Below are 27428 nucleotides of genomic sequence, written 5' to 3'. Positions count from 1 at the left end.
AACATAGTCATGCCGACTAGTTTCACTTTACTTTATAATCACTAATCTCATGTAGCCCTTAAGGCTGCCCAGCAATTATACTACCATATACCATCAATTCCAAAACATACACATTTTCACACTTAATATCTCTGGAATGAGGTGTCTTATATGTGCCACCATGTCATGTTATACTTTAATTGACAGGATTTTTCCTTTTCTAGTGCTACCTTAAAATGGTGTGTATTGTAATTAATGACATCTTAGAGTTGATGAAGCAGAGCATAATCCCCTTGTCCTTTTCATTCTCTCATTCTTCCACATGATCATTTCCTACTGGTCTTCTTACAGACCTCCAGTACTTCCTTCCTGGATTAGTTGCTAGAGTTGCCCAGGCTGCCTTCTTGCTGTGTCCACACATAGTTTTTCCTCTGTGAACACATGTCTCATGCTTGTGTGCACAAATTTCCTCTTTTTATATGGACATCAATCATATTGGATTAGGACCCACACTAATGGACTTGTTTACTTAATTATCTCTTTAAAGACCTTATCTCCAAATATAGTTACATTCTGAGGTACTGGGGGTTAGGACTTCAACATATGAATTTTGAGGGGACATAATTCAGTCCATAACACTTCCCCATCCTCATTTTCAGCTGATGACTTTGTTCTCTATTTTACAGATATAGAATGAAAGAAATTCCAAAGTTCCTACCACATCACCTCCACTGTTCATGAACACTCCCCATTTCATTAACTTCTTTCCTGTTACTATGGATAACTATTTCTACTCCTAGAAAATCCCTTCTTGCCAAACAAAGAACTTCCATCCAATACACCTCTCTCTCTCTAATGCATTATCAACTTTTTCTCATATAAGCTTTAAGGGGGCCAGAGTTTTTTGTTTTGTTTGTTCTCTATGCCCAGCATCTAGAACTGTGTCTGCCACATCATACAGACTCAATATTTAATGAACAAATACTGATTTTATATATATTAAAAAATATATAAACACATCTTTTTACATGTAATATAAAAGGATGGACTAGAAGGCAACCCTTCTTTGGAAGTAGAATGAAAGCAGTACATCAAGTAAGAGAAGAAAATGGAACAAAGTCATTCAGCCAAAGAAAGACATAAAAATTCATTAAAACAATAGGGTGGTTGCTAAAGAGGCAGTCCCCTGAAAGAAAAAGACTCTTCAAAACTCATCTCAGATCTAGTCATATAACATAGACAAAGGAGATTCAGAGAGAAGGACCACAGCTGATCAAAAACTCATTTTACTGCTAAGATAGGGAGTTTTTGCTATTTCTAGTTAGTGTATGTTATATGTATATTGGGGACACTACATTTACGTTTCTCTCCCATCCTAATAGAAATTCTTTTTCCTCCCTTCTTCCTTTTTTTTCCCCTCCAGCTTCTCTCAATTATAATTACCCTGCTTTCTTTCTATGACTGCATATTGAGAACGGTGGGATTGGTTAAGGTTCTAATTTAACTATTCTTTGCCATAAGAGTTGTACTCTGCCTGGACCTGAGAAGAGAAATACAAATCATCCAGAGCTTTAGGAACTTCAGCATGAATGAATGATGGGACTTTGAGTTATCTCTATAACAAGGTACGTTTTGTCATATATGTTAGTTACATTTTATCAGGTGTGACTGTTTTTAAGTGAATGTATGCTAAATGCAAAGTGGAGTCCTGGATTAGATCCTGAACAGAAAAATATCATTAATGGAAAGACTGTTGAAGTCCAAATAAAGTCTTTAGTTTTGTTTTAGTTAAATATCCGCAGTTTTGGCAAATGTATCATGGTTATATAACATAGCACCAGGGAATGTTGTATGAATGCTCTATGGGAGACATACATGGAAAACATACATGGAAAAACAGTATATTTATAGAAGGAAGCCTATATATGGAAATTGGGCTGCTGAGATGGAATGTCCTTTGTTACTTAGCTTTCATGTCCCCTTTGTCAGTAACATTCTGGTTTCTATTGGGAAACTATGCATCCCTTCATTCTCAGTCTTTGTGTTTCAGAGGACCAGTAACTCTACATCTGCCTCTGTGGATGGCAAGTGCCCCAGGCTTGACCTATGATGTGATCAATATCACATTCTTTTAGTCACAGTTACAGATTCAGGGATGAACACGTGACTCAAACAGTACCAGGGAAACTCAATTCCACCACTCTTGTGAAACTGTTAAGAAGGTAGAATCTCTCCTCTCCAATGGGGTTGCTAAGAGGAGTTGTATCAGCCCTATTTGAACATGAGTTGAGTCTGCTGGAAAATGTGACCAAGACAGGCAAGAGCAGAACCAACCAACCAGAGAGCAAACCCTCGAGCTAAGAGCATTTTCTAAGCTCCTTCATCCAGCTGGGACCTGTACTTTGTCAGTATAATATTTTTGCTGTATAAGTCAATTTAAGTTGGATTTTCTGACCTTTCAACTTGAAGGAAACCAGACTAGTACAAAAATTTCTAACTATAGTGGGTTGATATAAAACTGTTCACCTAGTAAGTACCATTAAAAAACATTTATGCATATAAAATATTGGAAAGATTTAATTTGTTGTCTGGATTGGGGTTACAAGAGATGTTCACATTCTGTTTCACACATTTCTGAATTTCTTGAATTTTTCACTAGGAACAAACATTTCTATCATCGGAAGTAGCAAACAGAACTGCTGTCTTGGCAAGTGTCTATGATAAAGAAAATAAAAACAGTTTGAAACTGTTATTTTAATTTGTTGGGCTAGTCAGATGATTTAATCAATTCAAGTCACAGACTGAGACACTAAAGTTTTTTTAAATGAATGCCATATAGCTGAAAGTGATAAACACCTTGCTCATGTGGCTTTTGAGAGAAAACTCTAGCGATGTACAAATTATTTTAATGTCTTCTCCCTAAAGCTTTGTATTTTGGTCCACTTCACTTTCTAGGGTTATGAATTTAAAATGATTACAGCATAGTGCCAAAGTTTGAGATGAAATTTGTCATTGTTTATTCAGGATTTATGACTCAATATTATCCTTTAACAAGAATCTCACCATATTAATTCTATAGGCTCATGTAATGATGTTACTTACATTAAAGAAAAAAAAATCACAACCATCCATTCCCAATACACTTTGTTGAATTACAAAGTTGGTCCTGCCATGGAGAATGTCAGCAAACAATAAGAATTCTTTTATAACTACAAATTATGGCAATTTTAGAAAAATCACTCAATAGATGCCAATCTCAACTTAAAAGTGAGTTCTTTTTCCCCACAGATTACTGGCCCAGCATTTACCAAGGGACACTAAAAAGCATTTGCTAAGGGACAATATGTGTACATTTCTCTGCTAGTCACTTAGAACCATGGTCACAAACTGGTGACCCAGGGTTGGGATTCAGCTTATAGATGGTTTTGTCTGGCAGTTTGTAAACACTTAAAAAATTAGTTTAACACAGGAGGGTTTGTGTAAAAAAAAGTCCAGAATCCCAGGAGTCTTGAGAAATTGGAAAAGAAATGGCACTTCTGCATGGGGCATTATTAGTACAAACTTACAGATGACTAATTTCTGTAGAAACAGCTAGGAAAAAGATGGTAAAACACTTCATCCCCTATGCCCTGTAGTCCTCTTTCTGGTCATTCAATGTTCAAGTTGCTTTGATAACATACAGCTCACTGCTCTATAAGAAGCACTAGGGGTTCTGAGTTTCAAAGGATTAATAACAATTTAAAAGGCCAAAAGGAAAGGTAATTGGCAGAATTTATTTAAATGTTGCTTTTACATCATAAATTACAGATCTAGTATGTGTAAGGACCATTTGATAAAATCAAAACAAAACAAATGAAAAGCATGCTATTATTTTCTCATGGTGAAAGTTTACCCTAATTATAAACTATGTAAGCGGAAATGAAATTTGAGTGTTGGAGTCCTAAGACCCAACCAAACATACTTATCCAAGATAATATGTTCCCCTAAAAAAAAAAATAGAAGTCTTGAGTTTCCTTTGACTCCTGTTATTCTAACCTGATAAGCACTGGCTTTGATGCTATTTCTTTAATGGGTCTTAACTATCAAAAAGTTAGGACCCAGTCAGTATTTGGATACTGTGTATGGCCAGACAGTCCCTGATGTGTAACAAAGTCTAGTCTCACAGGACTCTTGTTCCTTCTCTTCCCATTTCTCATTCCTCATTACAAAAACAAAGGGATTTCCAGGTAACAGCTAGACCTTTAAGATCTCTATGGATTGCATGATGTATTTAACCAATATAAAGGTTCAAGGCATGAACAAAATTCACTATACGTGTCAAATGGGAAGGGTCTAATACAGACAGACTCTCTTAAACCACTGGAAAGCCTGAAGGAGCAGCATCCAAGTCGGCCCATCTAGTTGGAATGCTGTCAGAAAATACAGAAGTGCTTCACTATGGAGGTGCCTGCATCAAGGCCAGGCTAAGAGAGGAGATTTCACTATTATCAATAGCATCTACATAACAGGAAGACAACTGCACCTGGACACTAGGGAGTTGATTGAGGAGCTGGAGATCCCTAGGAAGCTGGAAAATGAACCTGGAGTCTGTTCAGGAAAACTACTATCTTCCTAAACCAGTGGTGACAGCCGGAAGCCACACTGAAGATGGCTTCTGACTTGGCTGGGCAAGTGTGCCTAACTGGAAAAACTGAACTTATATTCAGAACTCTGGGTGCAAAGAAACCAGGACATTAAAAAATAAATCTTTCTGACCTTTCCAAAAAGAAGGAAGGTGAAATGAAAAGTTGAGGTCCAATTTGCTATATACATGTTTTTTAATTTAATTTGTGTTGAATAATTTTAATAAATGTATATTTAAAAGAATACAGAATTAAAGGGTTACAGTGACAATTCTAGGCATTGGCATATGCAAATACTAAACACAGATTACACATAGGTAATAGGACTGAGAGAAAAACAAAGGAAGAATTTATACTTTCCCTCACACAGAAATAAGCTGCACGACTAATACCTTCAGACTTGTTATACCTGGACCCCATGCATTTCCAGATCCATTGTCATTATTTTAATGCAGTGCATGCCCATCTCTGACCCTACTTTAGTGGTTTACACATGGCCAGAGTCAAACAATTTTTTAATTAATAAACTTTATTTTTCTTAGAAGTTTAGATTTACAGAAAAAGGAGCAGAAAATACAGAGTTCCCATATACCTTCTCACCCTCCTTACAACCTGTTACCCTATTAACATTGCATTAGTGTGGTACATTTGTTATAATTTGATGAGCTATTATAAATATATTATTAACTAAAGTCATAGTTTGCTTTGTATTGTACATTCTATGGGTTTGAGCAACTATATTAATTACACGTATCCACCATTACAGTGTCATACAAAATAATTTCACTGCCTCCCAAGTCCTGTTTACACTATCCCTCCAACCTCCAACCTCTCCCAAAGACTCTTGGTAACCACTGATTTTTGTTTTTTTAAATTAGGGTATCATTAATATATATATATATATATATATATATACACACACACACACACACACACAATCTTAGGAAGTTTTCACATGATCAACACTGAACCACTGATCTTTTTACTGTCTTTATTGTTTTGCCTTTTCCAGAATGTCATGTCCTCAATCACATCCAGAATGATTAGGTGTGTAGTCTTTTCAGTTTGTCTTCTTTCACTTAGCAATATGTTATTAAGTTTCCTCCATGACTTTCCTGGCTTGGTAACTCATTTCTTTTTGTTACTGAATAACATCCCATGTATAGATTTACAGTTTACTTACCCATTTATCTATTAAAGGACATGGTTGCTTCCAAGTTCTGGTAATTATGAATAAGGCTATTGTAAATATTCATGTGCAGGTTTTTGTGGGGACATAAGTTTTCAGCTCATGTGGGTAAATACCAAGGAATGTGACTGATGGATCATTTGGTATAAGTCTGTTTGGTTTTGTAAAAAAACTGCCAAACTGTCTTCCTAAGTAGCTGTACCATTTGGCAATCATACTAGCAATGAGCGAGAGTTCTTGTTGCTCCACATTCTTGTCAATATTTGGTGTCAGTGTTTTGGATTCTAGTCATTGGATTTAACCATTGTAACAATGAGTATCTCATTGTTTTGAAAATATTTTCTCCACATATGTGGCTCACCTTTTCATTTCACTAAGAGTGTCTTTTGCAGATCAGAAGTTTTCAGTTCTAATGAAGTACAATTTATTTTTTCTTTTATGGAGTTTGCTTTTAGTGTTGTATTTAAAAATGTCATTACCAAACTCAAGGTTACCTAGATTTCTATGTTATCTTTTTTAATACACTATGTTCTTCTTTTATGTTATCTTTTTTCTTAGACTGTTAATGTGATGGGTTAATTGATTTTTGAATGTCTGGCCAGCCTTGCATACCTTACATTTAGGTCTATGATTCATTCTGAGTTTCATTCATCTCACCCTTTGTGAAAGGTGTAATGTCTGTGTCTAGATTCACTTTTTTTGATGTGGATGTCCAGTTGTCCCAGCACCATTTGTTGAAGAGACTATCTTGGCTCCATTGTGTCATCTTTGCTCCTTCGTCAAAGATCAGTTGACTATATCTGTGTGGGTCTATTTCTGGTGTCTGTATTTTGTTCCATTGACCTAGTTGCCTTTTCTTTCACCAATACCACAGTCTTGGTTACTGTAGCTTCATAGTGAGTCTTGATGTCTGGTAGTGTCAGTCCTCCAACTACATTGTTCTCTTTCAATATTGTGATGGCTCTTTTGCCTTTGCAATTAAAACTTCAGAATCAGTTTTAATATTCATAACATAACTTCTTGGAATTTTGATTGGGATTGTATGAATCTATAAATCAAGTTAGGAATAACTTATATTTTGACAATATTGACTCCTTCTATCCATCTAGATGGAATATCTCCACTAATTGAAAATTTTTTTATTTCTTTCACCAGTTTTGTAGTTTTCCTCATGGAGATCTTGTACATATTTTGTTAAACTTACACCTGAGTTTTTTTTTTTTTTTTGGTGCCATTTTAAGTTATACTGGGCTTTCAAGTTCAAATTCCAATTGTTCACTGCAGGTATATGAGAAAGCAATTAATTTTGTATATTGATATTGTTAACAACAACCTTGCTCTAATTGCTTATTTGCTCCAGGATTTTTTTCTTTGTGATTTTTTTACATAGACAATCATGTCATCTGTGAAAATAATTTTATTCCTCTCCAACCTCTATACCTTTTCTTTATTTTCCTTGGAACTTTGAGTACAATGTTGAAAAGCAGTGAGAGGGGCCATCTTCGCCTTGTTCCTGATCTTGGTGGGAAAGCCTTTATTTTCTCATCATTTAGTATGATATTAGCAATTTCTTTGTAGAGGTTCTTTTACAAGAAAGTTCCTTTCTGTTCCTGATTTGCTGTGTTTTAATCATGAATGGGTGCTGGAGTATGTAAAATACTTTCTGTGCTCTTACTGATCAGATCATATGATTTTTCGTAGACTGTTAATATGGTGGATTAATTGGTTGAATGTTGAACCAGCCTTGCATACCTGGAATTTCACTTGTTCATAGTATATAATCCTTCTAATACATTGCATTTATGTTCATGAGTGATATTGATGTGCAGTATTTCTATTTATAATGTCTTTGGTTTCAGTATTTGGCTGCTTCTGGCATTATGGAATGAGATAGGTGCAAATTTTTTACTACAAAATATTTCAAAGAAATGAGAAAAATAACAAATATATGTGTCTCTCATAGTCAGCCTTTATAAATCTTATATTTTCCAAATTTGGGTGGCTTGTAAATACTCACCCACCCATCCACTGAAATTCATTTTAAGCCTGTATCCCCTCACCTTCCCCTACCCCAAAATGGCTACTATCATGGATAGTATTTGTTACTTTAATTCACATTATACTACTACTTTACATTACATGTCTGTAAATAATACAAGGTATTGTTTTGCAGGCTTTTACATTTTAGGTAGAAAATATCACATAAGCCTCTCTTTGCTCAAAATTATTTTGGATTTACTAATATTTGTCATGTAGCTCTAATTAACTTGATTTCTGAATTCTATTACATTGCGCACATATACAACCTATTTAGCCTTTCTCCTCTTCATGGTCATAGATTATTGCCAATGTTTTGATCTTACAAACATTACTGCAAAGAACATTCTTGAATCTATCTCTGCACAAATATAAGTGCAAGTATCTCTCTAGGTTATATAACGTAAAAGTAAAGAATTCATGTTGTGTTTTAATCCTCTATTTGCAAAAATAATTTCTGCAAGGAGGCTTTCACACTTTTACTCAGTAAAAGGATTAACAATATTTTTATGCTGAGTTAATTATAAAAACAGTGAGGTTATGGCCAACAGGTTATTATTCAAAGTTCATGAGCAAATTCAACATACTATTAAAACTTTGAGTAAATAAACATAAATTTTATGCACAAATATTTTTAATAGTTTACCTTTCTATAACCTCATGTTGACAGGTAACAATCCTTGGAGGACAATATTAAATGCAAATGTAATATTGTATGAAAGAGTCTGTCCTTTTGAGTAAACATTTAACAAGTACATTTAACCTATATTTTATGGTGACTTCTATGTAAATATTCTCTAACCTTTAAAAAAATCTTTCTAAACATAGTTGCATTTCCTAAAGTACTTTGACAGTCTTACAAAGCTTTCTCATTATATCTTATTCTGACTATGGCTACTGTTTTCAGCAATTTTAGAAAAGTCTGAATTCAGTAATTGGGGTTGATAATTTCATTCTACAATAGTTAGATGTGGATTCACTAAGTTTCAGAGTATTGAGCATCTTCAGCTTTGCTTTATTGCCAAATGCTCTCCAAAGCATTCTAATAGTTTATACTCCCGTGAACACTTGCATAGGATGCTCCACATTTCACCAACACTTTGTGTTGTCAGACTTTTTAAGTTTTATCATTCTGATGAGTGTGATGTGATAGCTCATTGTGACTTCAATTTGTATTTTTATGATTACTAAGGATTCATATACTCATTGTCCATCTAGGTTTTCTATAATTGTTTTTCTTGGTCCACTGGGTTGATTGCCTTTCTCATTGATTTGTAGAAATTCTTTACATATTCTAGATTTGAATAATTTTTATGTGTTGTAAATATCCTATCTTTTTACTTTATGATGCTATTTGTTGTGTGTTTTAATACTGCCAAACTTGGGAACTTTCTGTGTGCTTTTTCTATCTTCTATAAGAAATGCTACCCTATATCAAGTTCATAAAAAATGTTACTATTCTTTTTTTTTCACTTTCACATTTGGATCTTTATTCTACTTGGAATTTGGCCTTTGAATGGTGTGAGGTTGGGATCTACTTTTATTTTGTTCACAGCATAAACAGTTGTCTTATTGTCCTTTCCCCACTGAATTTAGTGCAATCTTAACCTATGTGAAGTTTTTATATTATGTGTGATTGTCTGAGGTCTTTATTTTTGTTTCATTAGTCTGTTTATTCCTGCACAAAACATGTCAGTAGTTTTATAAGTTCCCAGTTTACAATCTGGTAGACCAAGTCTATTTACATTTTCCTTCAACATTTTTATGACTAATCCTGATCCTTTCATCTTCCATATAAATACTAGAATCATTTTGCAAGGTCCACAAAAATTATTTTGAGATTTTTATTGGGTCTGGATTGAATTGATAGTTTAGGGAGAATGGACATATTTATAATATTGTATCTTTCCATGAATGAATATCTAGCTTTGCGCTTAGTCACACTTTTAAAAAAGTACTTCAAAAATGCTTTGTAATTCTTTGTAGTTCCCCTTACCTGCCACCACAATTTACTGTAGCTTGCTATGGAGTGTGGGGCATTTTTATCTATTGCCTTTTTGGATTGGTGTATAGGAGTGCTATAATTGAATGTTGTTCTTGGATCCAGAACAATAGTTCAAGAAAGTCTGCCTCTCTTGAAATTGTACACAATTATTATCTGCAAATATGACCACTTTCTTCTCTCCCTTTACAACTCTCATACTTCAGATCTCTTCCTTTCCTCACTTTTCAAAAACAAGAGGATTTAGCTTTAAGTAATGCTTTGTCTTTATCTACTGAATAATTAGTATAGATCTCTCCTTTAATCAATTAGGTATAGTATAGAAATGTTTCCACATGCTGAACTATCATTACAATCCTGGGAAAAACCCTACTCATTTTTTTCTTTTCTTTTTGTAATTGCTTTATTGTGGTATATAGGATTTTTAGAAATTATGTTCATAAATGAAATGATCTACAATTTCCATTTATAGGGTCCCTGGTCAGGCTTGAAATCAAATTAATGCCAAGGGTGTAAGGTGTGTTGGGCACTTTTTTCTTTTTGTAAAAGTTTTTATAATACAGGAATTATGTATTCCACAAAGGCTTGGTAGTCTGCATTTGTAGGGAGAATGATTATCAGCTCATTAGCCTTAATGGTTATTGGTTTATTCTGGTTTACTAGTATGAGTAAAATAAAATATTGATGATATATTTTTCTAAAAAATTACCCGTTTTCAAATACTTTGGCATGGAATTGGTCACACTATGTTTGTATGACTTTCAAAGATTTTATTATTAATAATTCCTTCATCTTAATTATCAGTCTACCAAAAAAATAGTCACTGTCATTTGGGTTTAATGGATCAAGGTTTAAAAATTTTTAACTTAACAAAATGTGAGAATAAAGATATCATTTGACTAAGAATGTAAACATAGCAAACCCAAATTTTTATTCAAAGTTTTCCTACTTTTGAAGGTATTTAATACATGAGGTGGGTAATATACCTGGAATGCAAGTAGATGTTCATCAACTATTGTGAGCATAGGACGTATTTATCTTATATATTTTGACTCTAGAATTCAAATAAATACCTAATGGGCTCTAGTTTATTATTGTTTCTGTTTTTTTGTACTTGCATCTTCAAAATGCAAGTTTTAAATTTAAAACTTTGATGTCATATTTTTGTTGGAGAGAATGGCTTTCTTCTGTTTCATTATTACAATTTTCACTTTGAGATTTACCAATTGGAATGGTCAATTGATTTTTCACTTCTGTATCATTTGTTTCACACACCTTTGACTATACACCTGCCTTTATTAGTATTTGTCTACTTACAAATCCTATCAAGTAAATTCTGATGAACAAACAGACGTTTCTGTGACAAAGTACTGTGTGATGAAATCCTTTGGAAAGACTGAAGGATGAGAATATCATTTCCTTATGTCCTTAGAAATATATATTTACCCACTGATTCATGAATTTGAGAAAATTTTCCTAGGAAAAGTCACCTGAAAATTTATAGTTTGAGACTTGCTTGTAAGAATTGAGTGTTCATATGCCTAATAATCATGAAACATGTTTTCTTTTCTTTGCCATTATGAGTGGGAAAAAAAAGCCAAATTTCTAATTGTGCCCAATGAAAGCTTCAAGGCAATTTACATAGATTTGTGTAGACTTATACTTTCTTGAAACCAATGAAAGCTTCAAGGCAATTTACATAGATTTGTCTCTAGACTTTTATACTTTCTTGAAAATGATGCAGTACTTGGGACAATGCAGTAAGAAAACTGAAGAATGATACAATAGTGATGATTTATTTTACTATTTCATTATCTGTTAGGTGAGTCCATCACTATTGTTTTCTTACTATAGTTTTTTTTTTTAAAGCATAGTTTCTGATATTATGCCAAATGTTAATATTGTTTGTATTCTTCTTTTTTGTCTATTTTTCTCTTCACCAATCTGTCTAGTTTATCAAAAAAATAAGCTTTTGTTTACATTTTTTTTGTCTTTTGTTTTACTGACTTCTCATATTCTTTGAGGTTGGGTACTTATTTTTCTATTTATTGAATACTTTGGTCAGGTAACAGATCTGCACATCACTCAAACTTTTGAAATTTCCAGAGATTCTGTGTGATTTAGAACATTAATTAAAAAATTATTACTGTTTACCTAAAAAAAATATATAATCTGTGTATGTTTTATGTACCATTTTTCTATCTTTACAAATTCTATATCTGCTAGATTTAGCCATGTCTGATAGAGATATGCTAAATCCCCACTGCGACTGTGAATTTGAATCTTTCCATAACTTTATTTTAGCTATATATCTTTTGTAAATCAGCATAGATATTGATTCCATTTTTCTAATCCAACCTGATAATGCTTTTTAAAATGAAATTTTATTTAAAAAAAGATTCACTGTGAATGTGAAATATCTGGACTTACCACTGTCATTTTTACTATTTTCTGTCCTTCCTTCTTTTGGATTTATAGTTTATACATATTCCCTTTTCTCTGTTCTCTGCTGATGGGAGAGCTTTAAAATTTTTGGTCATATATTCTCTAAAGTAATTTTGAAAGATGATGTACCTGTTTATATATTTTCCAGTCAGTATAAAAACATTTTAATCTAAGTTTCAAAAATTGCAAAGGAAGTCATTTCTGTAATAATTTTCCATTACATTAAAGTATCCAACTGAATCTAAGTATCACAGCAACTTAGTTTCCACCAGCACTCCTTAAAATAGTTGTAGGAAATTTTACAGTATTATTCCCAATTCATATTTCCATTTCAGTCTCCCATGTAATTTTATTTCATTGTAATATAGTGTAATGTCTGAAAGTCTTTTACTAACATACATTCCTATTTCTCAAAATGTATGAAAAAACTTATTTATTGAAATAAAAAATATTTCTAGAAATTAAAAAAATCCACTTCCAATGACTATAAACCTCTGTGTTGAAGACTATTCTCTATTACTCGTACTGTTCAAATGATAAAACAACATAATTATCAATTTCAATAAATTATTAAAAATACAAAATCAAGTTTTATTGGAAATGTATCTCTTACATAAATGGATGGTGCTGTACTTTCCTATTAAGGATTGCTACTTGCTAGACTGAGACATCAATTTTACTATTTTTAAATTACATAAAATGCTGAGAAAACTCAATTCACACATATAGGTAAAAAGGGATAGAATTTTGTTATAGCAGTGCCACTCAGTTCTTATACTGCATGCCACAAATAATCTATCATCAAATTATTTTTAATGATTTTTAACTGACAATTTAAGCTTTCTTCAATTTTGTTGAAAGCAAAGAATTGAAAATCGCCCTCATTGAAGACCTTGTTCAAGCCATTTTCCTTACCAATTTTGTGGAAAGTTAACCAGAGGTCTCTACTAAGGCTTATCTGTAACTCTTTCACTTAGAGTTGTCTTGCTTATGGAGCTTAAAGTTAAGACAAAATTAAGTGAAAACACCCCCCATAAATTGGAAATTGTATAAACTTGAGGATAATTATAGATTAGAAATTTTCTTTGATAAACAATTATGCTTTTTATAGAATTATAACATGATATAAATTAGGTATCTGAGAAGGAAGAATTAATCTTAATTAAGTAAAACTGATTAGAAATGTACTGTGTCCTAGAGTATATTTTCGGGACATTTACTCCTACCTATATGTTAAGTGTATGTTCTGCTTTTAAGAGTATTTTTTATGGTATTTTCTCAAACTAGGACACATATATTAATCTCTCTGAAATTGGAATGAATCTTTTAATAGATGGCATATTGTATTTTGGTTGACAATGTTTTTACTAAGTGGTATGTAATGGTGAATCGTCTAATAGTAGTGTCTTAGATAAGATGAACTAGATTAGACTGTGGAAATTAAGAGCAAAAAGATTAGATATTGAGTCACTAATATATGTTCAGGGCTTATATAACTTATACTGATGGCTACTATGTGTCTCATTTACAATAAAATCCACAATACATTTTTTGTTAATTTAAACCTAAATACACAGTATGAATGGCAAAGGCAGAGAAATGGCTGAGTGAAAAGTAGGAGACTTGGACCAGGTAAAAAAATTAGTACTTACAGAATCAAATAATGAACTGTCAAAGGTTTATGAAAATGTTTCTCCCAAGAATCTGAATAATGCTCTAGAAAATATAAATCATGAACTTACTTACCTCTGAAATGTGATTTTAACTTGAAGATCTAATGTTAATATGTCAGAAATAAACATGGAAGTTTTAACTTCTTTTTCCTTATTATGCTACCGAGACAAGTTTGAGACATGCTCATCAGGCTCTTTATCATTACTGAGAATGGTGAAAGTAGTTTTCTTGACAGCAGATTCACCAAAACCCATCTTGCTTTTATACCAATCTTAAATATTATTTCTAAGATAGATGAGGCAAGCAAATCATTTGTTTGTTGCCTAAAAACAACGTGCCCTTCCTCTCATATTATGTTCTTGCTCTCTTATTTCACATAATCCACCCACTGGGGAAATGGTCTTTGAATAGTCAGCAGACAAAAAAAGGCAAGGTCATCTGAATTCTGAGTATCTCCACATAGGCCAGTATAACCCATTTCTAGGAGCACATTTCATTCATAATGAAAAATTAACTTTTACCATACTTCCTTGAATAATACATTAGTCAGAAAGTTCTGCTTAGGTTCAAAGGGAAGGGATGTAAGTCCACACCTTGATGGGGTAATTCTGGAAGAGCATTTGGGTCCTGAAATGTTGTTGGGGTCATTTTTGGAGAACATGACCTGCCATAGGTTTCTTTTAAAAGTGGGAGAAGGGTGACTGAAAAGGCAGAAGGGAAAAAGGAGAACTGGCATAACCCATTGAACATGGTAATGTTCTTTACGCAGATGAATTTTAAGACTATATATGGGAACTAAAGATCTGGATTTGACTCCCTTAAAGCTATATATGCCTGCATATCCCTGGAGAGTTGAATACTCCTAGGAGTATGCATACCCTTGTTTGAGGACCCAGCTATAGATTATACTTCTGTTCTTTAATTATCTGAGTATTTAAGATGCATACTTAACTAAATTTTTTCTAAGTTATTTAGCATTTCTATTGAGGTAAAAATGTATATTCCGGAACACTAAATATTGTTTTTCATTTTAAAGAATGACCATTCCTTTCACTCAGCTAAGCAAAATAGGCTAATAGAAACAAACCAAATTATCAATGTCACGAGAACTTTCATAACTGAATATACTACCAACTAGAGCAAAATAGCGATGCACCTTTCCTGAGGACAAAAATGTTTCTCTTAATGAAGTCAGAGAAGGTCAGATCTCTAGAAGCAGATGTTGATAACATGGAAGAAATTTTACATTTAGTTGTTTAACATTTCATTTATAAAGTATAGAAATGAAATGGACATAAACTATTAGAACAGTTAAAATTTGATTAACTTCCAAATATATGAATACATGGGCACAAAATCCTGACTTCCTTTTTTATCTTTATCAATAAACCAGTGATCTTTAAGAGATGATTTCTTACTTCTAAGTGCCATTTACTGAAGATAATATTCCTTACCTATGAAGTTCAACAAAATGTTTACAACACTATACTAATTTTCATCAGACATCATGACCTCCAATCATCTGGAAAGACAGTATATTAGGGAATAAAGACATTTCCTTTAAAACAGTGGGGATAATTAATTTACTACCTTTTTATATACAGGAGATAAGGAAGAGCAATATAGTAGTTATAAGAATGTCTACATTAATTGACCAGTTATTTATTACTATTTTCCAGGTATCATTCTAAGAACTGAGGACAGATGGGGGAATGAGAAAGTTGTAACTACCATTTATTGAGTGCTTACTATGTGCCAGGCTCTGGCCTAAGAGTTGCACACATATAGATCCATTTAATCCTCAAACACAACACCTCTATGACATGGGTACTATGAATTTATTATTTTACATATGAGAAAATTGAGGCATAGAGAAGTTAAATTAACTCTTCCAGCTAGTAATTGGTAGAAATAGTCCTGGCTCTCACAGAGCTTCTAATTTAAAATCCTTCCCTTATTTTCTTCTTTGCCTCTGTCACAGACCTAATAAACAAACAGAACTGAATATGGCTCAAACAGATTGTGTGACTTCCTTTTAGATGTTTCTTTTTGGAAATGTTTGAACAAAATTCTAAATAGCTCCATCTTCATCAAATGTTGTGACCTCAAAATACCTAAAAAACTTGCACGTTACAAGACTGGATTTGTTTGAATAGTTGGGGGGAAAATCCCATTATTTTTCTCTCCATTGGTGTAGGTATATACACATGCCATCTGTTCCTTGGGAAAACCACTTCTGTAATTCAGGTAGGCCCTTGTGGGGCTGAAATTAGGGGACCGTGTCTCATTATGGGGGAGGAGGAGTCCATAGTTCAAACTAATTAGGCCTCATTGCGTTGCTGATAGTTCTGGTTTAAGACTACAGAAGCATGATTTAAATGTAGCAAATCTGTTTCTCTTGGGATTAATAGAGTAGGTCAATGTTACCTTTGCAATGGAAGTGATAAGAGACTGCTGGTAGCCATCTTCCCTGGCCTCAAGAGAAAATGACTCCACAATATTGAGAAGATGTAGAGAAATTCAGATACTGAACATTTAAATCAAGCTATGCAAGAATAGGCTGATCCTTACCCTTTCCTGTTGAGTATAATTTTTTACTTAAGCGTAAGTGGGTGTCTGTTTCAATGCATTTTTACAAAATCATTACCATAACATATATGCAGAAAGAACAATGGTTAGGAATATGAATAGAGTTTTTAATCTTTTATAGGTGAACCCTCTTTCCCTAAGAATATAGACTGTTTACAACTCAAAGGATGGTTTATCTGTTTTATTTTTAAAAATGGTATGTAAAATATTTACCTATGAATTCTAAGCAAGTGATCACAAAGTATTATTTTAATAATTCTACTTCTTTAGCATATGACAAAACCACAATATAGCTAGAAAGACAAAATGTTTTATTTTAAAACACTGGAAAAACATTAACAGACAAATGCCCATTATATAACCAATGTTAAATATTTGGAAACTGTATCTTTTAAAATGTGGTAGCCACTTCCACAGAGCTAAATATTGCAATTATCCTACCAAATGTCTTCTCTTAACACAACAGTACTTGATATGATGAGAAGTAAGTACCAAGAAGACCCAACTAATTATGCAGTCACCATCTTAGAGTTTAACTTAAGTTTTGTCCAAGATGTTCCTGACACATGAAGCTTCCGGTTGAATTTCAGAAATGTTAACAAAAATATCTTCCTTTTTTGCCTGTGAATGTTTGGGTATTGCTGTATTGTTGGTTAATATCCACTACAGATACTGGTTCTAGGCCAGCCCAAGGGTCTTCAAGCATTGAAGGCTTGAAATAACTTTCCAAGTCATTAGACATTCTTTTTTCTCTACCACGCCCTGATCCAAATGGTGTAGATGTCCTTGGAGAACCCTTTAGAAAAAAAATCAGTTAAAAAACATTTAGTAGAGATAATTGGTACTTTTTAAAAAAAGCTGGTGGGGATCACACCGCTAGTTAGGGTTGTGTTTTGAACCCAAATATGTTTAACTACGAAGTCCATGCTTCCTTTAATTTGGTGTTTTCTTTTTGGGTAGAATGTAATTAAACCAATTTGACATAACTCATTTATCAATAATTCCATGCCTACTGTCATGTCAAATTTACTTCCTGGATTTCTAATGTAACATCTTTGTAGAACTATCAATTGGTGGTAAGAAATTAATTGTAGTACAACTTTTCCTCAAAATTTCGACCGTTTTTTTTCTGGAGGAAAATTAAAACTTTTTAATCCTACAGTTTTGAAATTTTTAGAACCTTTTCCTCTCATGAATTTTTATTTATCTCCTTGGTTTCAGACTCAAAGGGGTGTGGTGGGGTGGGGTGAGCATAACTAAAGTTGTTTTAAATCACAGAAATCCTAGACACACCAGAAATACTCCACCTACTGTATTCAATCTCACTGAAAATGGGAAACCCCACTATCACTGGTTTTCTCCTGAAAACACGTGGGAGCAAAAAGCCAGTGTAATTTGAATAAATCCTTCCCACCCCCCACAACACACACACACATACATAAAGCTGCCAGCAGTACGAAGACGACACCAGTCTATAACCCCAGAACCCAGGTGAACTGTGGCAATTCATTCGATCTTTTCCCCCATGGAGACCGGAAGTTAGGATACTTTACCAACTGTCAAGGCCCCTGGCAAAAGAGAGGTGATTAGGGAAATCGGTGGAAGAGCGGCAGTGTCCTCTATGACACTTTTTAGGGTAATCTAAGTAAAATTATTTAACTTCTCTAAGCCTCAGTTTCTTCAATTGCCAAACTGGTCTAACGACAGTACCTCACCTCACGGAGGATGAAACGCGGTCGCCCACGTGAAGGGTTATTAGCACCATGCCTGCCATACAGTAAGAGCTCGGCCAACGCTGGCTATGTTACCTGGGGGCGGGTCTGCTGCTGCCCTGGGGAGTAGCCGAACTGCTGCTGGGACCCCGCGGGGGACTTGGAGTAGGAGCCAGGGTAGCCGCCAGGGGACGGAGACCCGAAACGGCCCCCCGGTAAGCTGCTGCCGTGTCGCGGAGAGTAGCTGCTCCCGTAGGGCCTAGACCGGGGCCCGTACGGCGGAGTGTGGTGCGGACTCCCGTACCCGTCCCGAGGGGAGGGAGGTCGCGGTCCGCCTCCACTCGGGGTGCCCCGGAAGCTGCTTCCGCTACCCCAACCTCCTGCACCCGAGCCGGGGTAAGGAGGAGTTGGGGGTCGAAAATTCGGGCGGTGCATATCGCGGGACGGTGACGACGACGAAAACCTCACGGCTGCGTTCTCCTGCCGGAAGCGCCGCGACCAACCCTCCACAGAGAATTAGTGGTCCTTTGCTAAGACAGTCCTCTGGCCGCCGGCACCACACAGCAAATTGGTTCCGGCGTCAGAGAGGTTCCGCCAGGGGGAGGAGGATCTGTGGCTTTTTAAAAACTTGAGTGGAGATTGAGATGATCTAAGTGAAGGAAGGAGGAAGAAAAAGGATGAAGGAGAGGTCGAACACCCAGCCCTAGCAGTGGCCTTTGCAGTCTTACGGTCTTTGGTTGGGCCCGACCCACCAGACGCCTGCTCGAAGGGTGATCGGGACCTGAGCTCTCGGCGGGGCGGACGGGGTTGGGGTCTGAGGGCTCGCGGGCGCCCCCAGTGGCTGCGGGCCGCGCTCGCTGCGTTCTCCTCTTACGCAGGGAGCAAGGATTTCTGAGAGGCGCGCGATGCTGGCGGCGCTGGTGAGGGTCGCGGCTCTGCGGAGAACCGGCCTTCTCTCCCGGGACGGCGGGAGGGGGCTGTGGACCGGCCGGCTGCAGTCAGGTACCCTCCGACTCTCGGTGCGGGCGGCGAAGGGCACCCAGCCCCAGCCTTCCCCTCGGGCGGCGCCCTGAGGGGAGCGCCCGCACTTTCCTGAAGCCTCTGCTGCCCCGGCGGCCCGCCCTCTGGCCTCTCCCGCCTCCCGGGCCCTTGCGGCTGGCAGCTGCTGGCTGTCGGGCCGCCCCGGGATCCCCCTGCTCGGCGTGCGGCCAGGGGCCGAGAGCCGGCCTCTGCGGGTCCGGCCCCTGAGTAATCCTGCTGCGCGGGCGCCTCGCCCCTCCGCTTACCCTACCCTCTAGTCCTCCAAGTTTAAATAACTTTACAGATGTACAGCCGGCCGCATTTCAGGAAGGATTTCAGACTGCAGTTCTAAATAACTTGGGGAGAGGCTGTGCTAACTAATGTCGGACTGTACTTGGGTTTGTTAAATGGGAGCCGGTTAAGGAGCAGAGATACTGATGAGCAGAATTTGACCAAATCGATTAAAATATTGATTGTTCCGCAGAACATTGGTTACAAAGAAAAAGTGTGATAATTAAGAATGACACCTCATGTATAATAAAACACGCTTTTGTACCAGACTTTTGTCCCACAATTTCATTTAGAAGATAGAATTTAGATGTTCTGCAGTTTCACAGAACTTTGCCTCAGAATTGGGAATGATAGTCTATGAATCTGAAATCAGGTTGTAGGAAACAGAATCTTAGAAAACTTTAGGAGTCATGAAATCATAGCCTAAAGGGTAGTTTTGTGATGCAGTAAAGGCCTGAGGAGGACTCCAGATTATTCACTTTATTATATACTTCTGACCTGGACAAAAATTCACCTTTCTGCACATTGTCTTTGGTGCTTAGCTTAATGCCTAGTAATTGGGCATTTAAATATTTATTAATGAATGAATGGGTCCTAGTATATTGGTCAGTGATTCTCACCTGTCATACTTTTTATATCATTAACCAATCTACTTTCTTGGGTGGAAGGATCCCAAAAAAGATGAGTGATGGGGACACAACTTACCTTCATTGATTTTTTTTTTGTAACTAAAAAATGATTTGCAGAACTGATTAAAATACTGTAAATTGTTTTGTCATTTGGCTTACACTTCTAAATGCTCTTCCCTATAGTGATATCTTGCTATTAGAAGTGGGGGAGGGAAAGAAGTACAGCGGAAAATTTTTGACGGTTACGTTATGCACGACAGTGTGCCCTTCATCACCTTTGCAGGTGTGTATGAGGATTGAGGAAGATAGTAAATTCTTAATAATACATGAAAACTCCAGATTCTACATGGATCACTTCTAAGAATATGCCATTTGCCTTTTTACTGATAAGAAATTGGCTGAGAGAAGTTTGGTGACTTAAGTTCACATAGCAAGCACTGGTGAAACCAGATCACAGGCTTGTTGAATCCCAGGCACTTGTTTTTCTTAAGAAAAATGAATTGACAATCTGTCCTTTGAAAAGTCCATGCGATAGATAAATAAGCATTTATAATTTTGAAAGTAGTACTGTTATAGCATATTATTTTGGCTTTGGAGATAAGTAGGCATAACCTTAATATTGAATTTTTATAAATGTAGCTAGAATCTTCCCAGTTGTTAGCCTGGGACCTGCAGTCTGGCTGCCTGAACTGGTGGGTGTGGGTAAAATTGCAGTATTTCCAGAATCTCTAGCCTGGCTTTAGTGCATCTCCATATCAAAAGGTGTTTCCAAGGGGTGGAGAGAAATAGTCCATCTCTATATCAATAGGTGATTACAAGGGGTGTGGGGAGCTAGTGTGAACCTGGGCTGGAGAGGTATTTTTGAAGTCTTTTTGCGGCCAGGTCACTTAGAGACATGGGTGAGCACAAGTAGATAACTGCTTGTAAGCAATAAATTGGTTTCTCCTACTTTATTTCTCCCTTTGACTTATTTTGGCTTCACAGGTTCTTTGCTCCCGGGGTGGGAACATATTTTCCTCTGGGAGTTACAGTGGGTCTGAGACATGTATTTGTATTGAATTTATTTGAATGGGAGTGAGTTCAGGGGAGAGAGATGACAGAAGGAGAGGAAGTTTTTTGTTCGAAGTAGAAAAGCAAAGAACTTGGATGATGGATGTGACAGTATGCTGGCTGCCCCATGGTGTTTCTTTTTTCAGTAGATTAAAAAAAAATTTTTTTTTTGGTAGAGATTCACCTCCCTAAAACTGTACTAGGAACCCCCAAATATAAGAGCAGATGGCCTGTGTTTGAAGCATAAATTGGGGCTCCAGAGCTCTGCTCACACTGTACCACTACTTTAACTGCCCCCTTGAAAAGAGACTTCTGGGATACCCATGAGGAATTACCAGGGCTCTCCAGAAAAGGGTTTGAAAGCCAGTATTGTAGGAGGTGTTGGGTATCAATGAGTGCTGCAAATACATTTTGATTAGTTCTTTGTATTATCAAGAGGTGAATATTTTCATGTTTCTGCATGGTCAGGGCTTTCTAAGCCAAGAAAACAAGAACCTGGGTTAAAGGGTAAGCTTTGGGAGTTAAAAGATGACTGATTAGATTGTTAGAGAATGCCCAGGAACTTTATATTTCAAAGGGTATAAAACTCCAAGCCTTGGGATATTACTGAGATTAAGCTTGTAAACCCAGTGGTTTATCTTTCCCCTGGAGAATTTTATTTACATTCCAAAGAGTAAGAACCCAGGGACCTTTGAGAATTTGCTTAAGTTAGGGAGATTAGCCTTTTCTTCCTTTCAGCTATCCTATACAAACTCCCAGATTAATAATTTTGGAAATTTCCCTGTAGTTCAACTGCTCTATGTGCAGGGCTAACCAACTGGCTCTCATTACGATGCTTGTGGCATATTAGGTGTGGGAAAAATGTTGCATTTCTTAATGCAGGTAATAACTACGGATCTCTGCTCCAGAAACTTTGTGTTTACTTTTAGGCTAAAATGAATAAACATAAATATTAAAAACATAATTTTTGATGTAAAGCACTTCGTAGGACAGGAGAAGGTATTTAATAATTTGCATGTATAGAAATGTTTATGGGTATACTTAAGAGTATAAGCTTTACCTTAATCTTTCCTGAAATTTTTCAGATTATCTCAGTTTTCATTATATAGGTCCTATTGTTAGCTGTTTCATGTTGAAGACTGCTAATGGTAGAGAAGTAAATGCATCTCTAGAATGTGATCAGCTCACTCATTAATAGGGTTAGTCCTACACCGAGCACAGTAGGACACTTAACCATCACTTACCATTGATAAAGCCAGTATTAAAGCAGCCTGTTTTCAAGAGTCTCAGAGAGCCAAACTCTACAGTTAGTGAGCTTTTTAGTTCTATGCATGTGTCCATTGCTCATGGAAGTCAAGCACACGTGAATGTTTTATATGTATTTACTTTGTGGACTAATAAAATAGTCTTCACTCAGGTGTAACACAGGTGTTAATGAATTAACTCACACTTACAAAAGTTTTCACTGAAAATAATATAATTGCTCACAGACTACTCCAGTATGAAGAAAACTGTAAGAGGGTATTGTTCAGACACTAATTTTCATTTTTAAATGAGTAAGATTTTAATATCACTAGAATTTATATCTTTGTAGTTTTCCAATTATAAAAACAATACATCTTATTTTTAAAAACCTGAAATGTTTAGAAAAATATAAAGCAAGGAAGTTAATCTCTTTTCCAAGAAGCAACTACTTAAAGCTTTTTAAGTGGGAAAAAAAACTCTACATGAATATTGTCTGGCCAGTGGGTTTCAGTCCCCAGCAAGTTTGCTGTAGATTCAGTGTGACCAAAGAAATGACAGTAGAACGTTTCTTTGGAGTGAAAGGGTTTTTTACCCGGCTTGTTCTCCTGGCGGTAGGTCGAGCACTAGCATCTCTGTCTCTGCCCAGAGCAGTGGGCTGAGCCCTCTATATAGTACAATAATAGCTTATTGCCTAAAGGTGTGGAAGAGGTAGCCTAGCAACAGGCCAGTTACATCATCAGGTGGTTTAAGTTCAGTGAGGATCCTGGCCATAGGAACCCCAATTTACCCACACTCCACCCCTCCAGGATTCTCACCTACAATCTACACTCTCTCAATCTTCCACAATGGTCCCTGTGTGAGAAAGCTGGAGCACTGTAACCAGATTCCACAACAGCAACAGAGGATAAAAACAATTTAGAGATAATAACAAAAACTAAGATAGAACAAGATTTTGATACAGGTAACAAAAATTATAGAAATCCTCAAGCCAGAGGAAGTTCCCAATCTACAAAGACTTTAGGGGTGATAAGACACATTTTAAAGACACCAGCATAGGCAAATCTTGTCCATCAGGTAGGATGCATGCAAGAGAGTGGTCCTGTGATAGGACTGTAGCAGAAAGGGGGTTCCCTTCCAGGTCTAGTATACCACACTTTTACTCCTTGCCCTGTGATGGTTACTGAAGGGTCTATATATAGTTCTACTGGAGGTGCATGCAGTGGCCATAATGATAAAACAAAACTCCCCGGTAAGATGCTCCTACCTTCTGGCCATTCAGGATATACTACTGTGACCTTTAGATCTGAATAACTCTGCTGTTATTCCAGGAACACACAGGAGGCCTTGTCCCCATGGTGCCAGGAGAGCCAGCCATTGTTGGTCCATGTGTCGAAAGGTCCAAGGCCACATCCACTCAATGGAGTCTCCGGGGTTCAGTGCAGTTGGTGCTGGCAGCAAGATATTATTCTGGTGGCCAAACCTTGGCTTCAGTGATTCTTCCTTGGTTTGTACTTGCACTTGTATAGGGGAGGCAGCCATATGTGTTAATATGTCTACGGGGCTCAGGGCTCCCTTTTGGGGTTTTTCGTTCAAACACCATAGCATGGTCCATAGGTGGAGTGACCGTCCTCGCAGACTATTGGTATCTGACTTTAGTCCAGATTTTAACAACTCATTGTGCCTCTCTATCATGCCTGCTGTGGTAGGATTGTGCGGCACATGAAACTTCCATTTGATTCCCAGCTGTCACACCCATTTCTGGACTGTATGTCCAGTAGAGTGGGTGCCCTGTTCATTCTCAATTACTGTGTTTGGCCATAGGCAGCAAAGAGACACTCCAGGCCTCTTTTGGTCATCTGCTGGTCTGCACAACAGGTAGGAAAAGCAACCAGAAGTCCAGTAGCTGTGTCCACACAAGTCATGGCATACTCATATCCTTCTGACACAGGTAGAGGCCCAATATAGTCTATCTGCCACCTGATGAGGGGTATAGGCCCCTTAGCTATTGTCCAATGTTGCTGTGGAACTCGTTGTAAGTCCCTTTTGGAGCATACGACACACTCCTGCCAGGCTCTGCTGACTTCTTCGAAGGTCAAATGCAAGCCCCACCGACAGGCTACAGCCCACATTGTCTTTTGCCCTGCATGCAACAAATGCTGATGTAACCATTGGGCTACATCAGAGGCAGGCTTTCCTTCTAACAACATATCTGGGCCAGTTTATCTGCTTCATCATTTCCTGGGAATGCCAGTGGCAAATGACCTGTCACATGGTATACTATAATTATTTTAGTCTGACCATATTCCCATAAAAGTCTTGCCACAATTCTTGCCCCCAAAGGGGTCGGTGACCAACCAGCCAGTTGGCATGGTATCAGGTTGGTAGCTACAGGGTCAAGCCCCCAAAACAGCCCAGCTGTCAGTGCAGACAGCTATAGGGGAGGGCTCCTGGTTGATCATGAGCCACATGGCCCACAACTCTGCCCATTGGCTGCTCTTCCCCTCACCATCTTCCATCCATATTGTCTCAGTCTTAGGATGGAAAGCTATTGCCCTCCATTTTGGGGGCTGCCCATGGCTGAAGCCATCTGTGTACCATGCATCTTCGGGTATAGGAGCTCTTCCCTCCCGATAGGAACTCTCTGCTACTAATGGTTCAAAAGCAAGTTCTTCCTGCTTTTCCCTAGTATATGTCGCCCCAATAAGTGTTGGAGTTCTTCACTCATGGGGTTACTAGAGAGAACACTATACTGCTGTAGGTAAGCACCCCATTTGGCCAGTGTGGGTGTTTGTGCCACACCATTCCTTGGCTTTTGGGTCCCGTCTTGTACCCACCCCAAGGTGGGACCATTCCAGTGGGAATGGGTTCTGTAGCCAGCAAGGCATGACACACAGCAGCCAGTTGTTTTTCTATCAAAGTGTATCATACCTCTGCCCTTTTCCAGAGTTGTGACCAGAATCCAATAGGTTGGCAAGTTCATTCAAGCCGCTGCCAGAGACCCCAGCCATGACTATCTTCAGTCACATGAGCATCCAGCTCACAGGGCCTTGATGGGTCTATCACACTCAAAGCCTGCATGGCCTTGACTGCCCATTTTGCTGTAGTAAAGGCAGATGCACATGTCTCATCCCAGTCCCACCTGACGCCCTTTCATACCAACCGGAATAAGGGCTTCAGAATTTGTGCCAAGTGTGGGATAAACACTCTCCAGTAGCCTAGAAGACCCAGAAACTCCTGTAGCCATGCTACAGTTGTAGGGGTAGGAAAGGCCTGGACTTTATAACTGCTTCTGGTATAACTTTGGTCTTACCAGACCAGACGACCCCCAAGAATTTGACAGACAAACCAGGTCCCTGAACCTTGGTACTGTTCACAGCCCTTCCTTTCTCCTGTAAATGTTGCAGCAGTCTAGGTGCTGCACCTTCTAGATCTGAAAGAATCGAATATGAACATGACATCATCAATATAATGATACAGCTGCACCATTGGTAGTTTCTCCCATGTAGCCAAGTCCTGGGCTACAAGTCCATGCCAGATGGTGGGGCTGTGGAGGTATCCCTGTGGGAGGATGGTGAAAGTCCATTGCCGTCCTTCCCACATGAAGGCAAACTGTTCCTAACTTTCCTGCTCAATGTCAGTGGAAAAGAAGGGATTAGCAAGATCTACCACATAATGGTATGTTCCTAGTTCATGGCTGAGGGTATCCATCAGGCCTGCAATAGAGGGGAACAGTAGCATGCATAGGGGATATGACTTTATTCTCTGTAATCCACAGTCATATGCCAGGAGCCCATCTGGCTTTTTTACTGGCCACAATGGGGAATTGAAAGGACTATGGGTGGGCTTTATAATACTCACCTTTTCCAGCTCCTGGATACTTTCTCTAATCTCTTTATGCCCTCCAGGCAGTTTGTATTGTTTGGTATTAGTCACCTGCAGAGGCACAGGCAAAGCTATGGGCAGGTGCCTAGCATGTCCCCTCAGAACTGCTTTCACCACATGTACTCTCAGTCTGAACTCAACCTGCAGTGGTCTGCAGGCATAGACCCTGCAGGATATCTCAGGAATATATCCCCAAAATATACTCAGGAATAGGCGATATATACACAGTATAATCCTTTGGAGGTAGATGCCCTATTCCCTGGTCTGCAGGCATAGACCCTGCAGGATATCTCAGGAATATATCCCCAAAATATACTCAGGAATAGGCGATATATACACAGTATAATCCTTTGGAGGTAGATGCCCTATTCCCAAAGGGATTTGGGCTTGTGTCACTCTGATAGCCTTACCCCCATATCTGACTATGATGGGGGGGTCTCAGGGAACTTCTCAGGGTTACCATGAATCAGTGAACATTCAGCCCCTGTGTCCACCAGAGCCAGGATACGTTGTATGTTCACTGGGGACCAATGGATAGCTATTTCAACAAGTGGCCTCTGGTCCCCACCTGGTCTCTCAGGGCTAGTAGCTCAGCCTTCCCCTCAGTCGAACCATGTTCCCCAATCATCTTCCTGTGTGGGCTTGAGTGAGATTGGCTCGCTGTCCAGCAGGAAGTCTTGCAAACACACATGACAGACTCTTGGCTCTGTCTCTGACTTCTGCCTCTTTGGTCTTAATGGCAGGAACTGCTGCTCTGGTTTCAGTTGCTGCCATAGCTCTAATAAGATCCTATTTGACTTCCTGTCTAATTTCCTTCCATCTGCTCCTGCCCGTGTTAAATCAACCTACATCTGGGTCCTCGTAACCTTCACGGGGCCCTTTAATTCTTCTTGTGAGTAGCAGACCTTATTTCATTCTGTGTTGTCATTCCTTCAGCCTCTCCTAAGTCTGCTACTGTATGTGTCACCTTGCTTATGGGCTGCCCTAAGTGAGGGGAAAGAATAGCCACTAGAGACCCAAAGAGGGATGTGGGAGCCATTTGAAGCACAATATTTCTCATCC

At 37.7% G+C, this 27428-nt stretch overlaps 2 protein-coding genes across 8 annotated transcripts in view; one reads left to right on the top strand and one right to left on the bottom strand.

Moving 5' to 3' along the window:
* The window catches only part of MPLKIP (M-phase specific PLK1 interacting protein), a 75800-nt gene extending 56949 nt beyond the window's left edge, over positions 1–18851 (bottom strand). For 2 of the 3 annotated variants that reach the window (XM_036918918.2, XM_057504389.1), the window contains exon 1: positions 18346–18851. In XM_036918918.2, the coding sequence (XP_036774813.2) occupies positions 18346–18684 (339 nt within the window). In that variant the 5' untranslated portion in view covers positions 18685–18851. Of the gene's footprint in view, positions 1–16827; positions 17334–18345 lie in introns of those variants that run through there. The other variant, XM_036918916.2, reaches the window with a different exon arrangement.
* Positions 18852–19037: 186 nt separating this feature from the next.
* Positions 19038–27428, top strand: part of SUGCT (succinyl-CoA:glutarate-CoA transferase) — a 698665-nt gene continuing 690274 nt past the window's right edge. For all 5 annotated transcript variants that reach the window (XM_036918914.2, XM_036918912.2, XM_057504387.1 and 2 more), the window contains exon 1: positions 19038–19251. In XM_036918914.2, the coding sequence (XP_036774809.1) occupies positions 19155–19251 (97 nt within the window). In that variant the 5' untranslated portion in view covers positions 19038–19154. The remainder of the gene's footprint in view (positions 19252–27428) is intronic.

The sequence above is a fragment of the Manis pentadactyla genome, chromosome 7 (genome assembly GCF_030020395.1).
Source record: "Manis pentadactyla isolate mManPen7 chromosome 7, mManPen7.hap1, whole genome shotgun sequence".
Classification (NCBI taxonomy): Eukaryota; Metazoa; Chordata; class Mammalia; order Pholidota; family Manidae; genus Manis; species Manis pentadactyla.
Note: the sequence above shows the minus strand (reverse complement) of the source record. Positions and strands in the feature narration are given on the sequence as shown.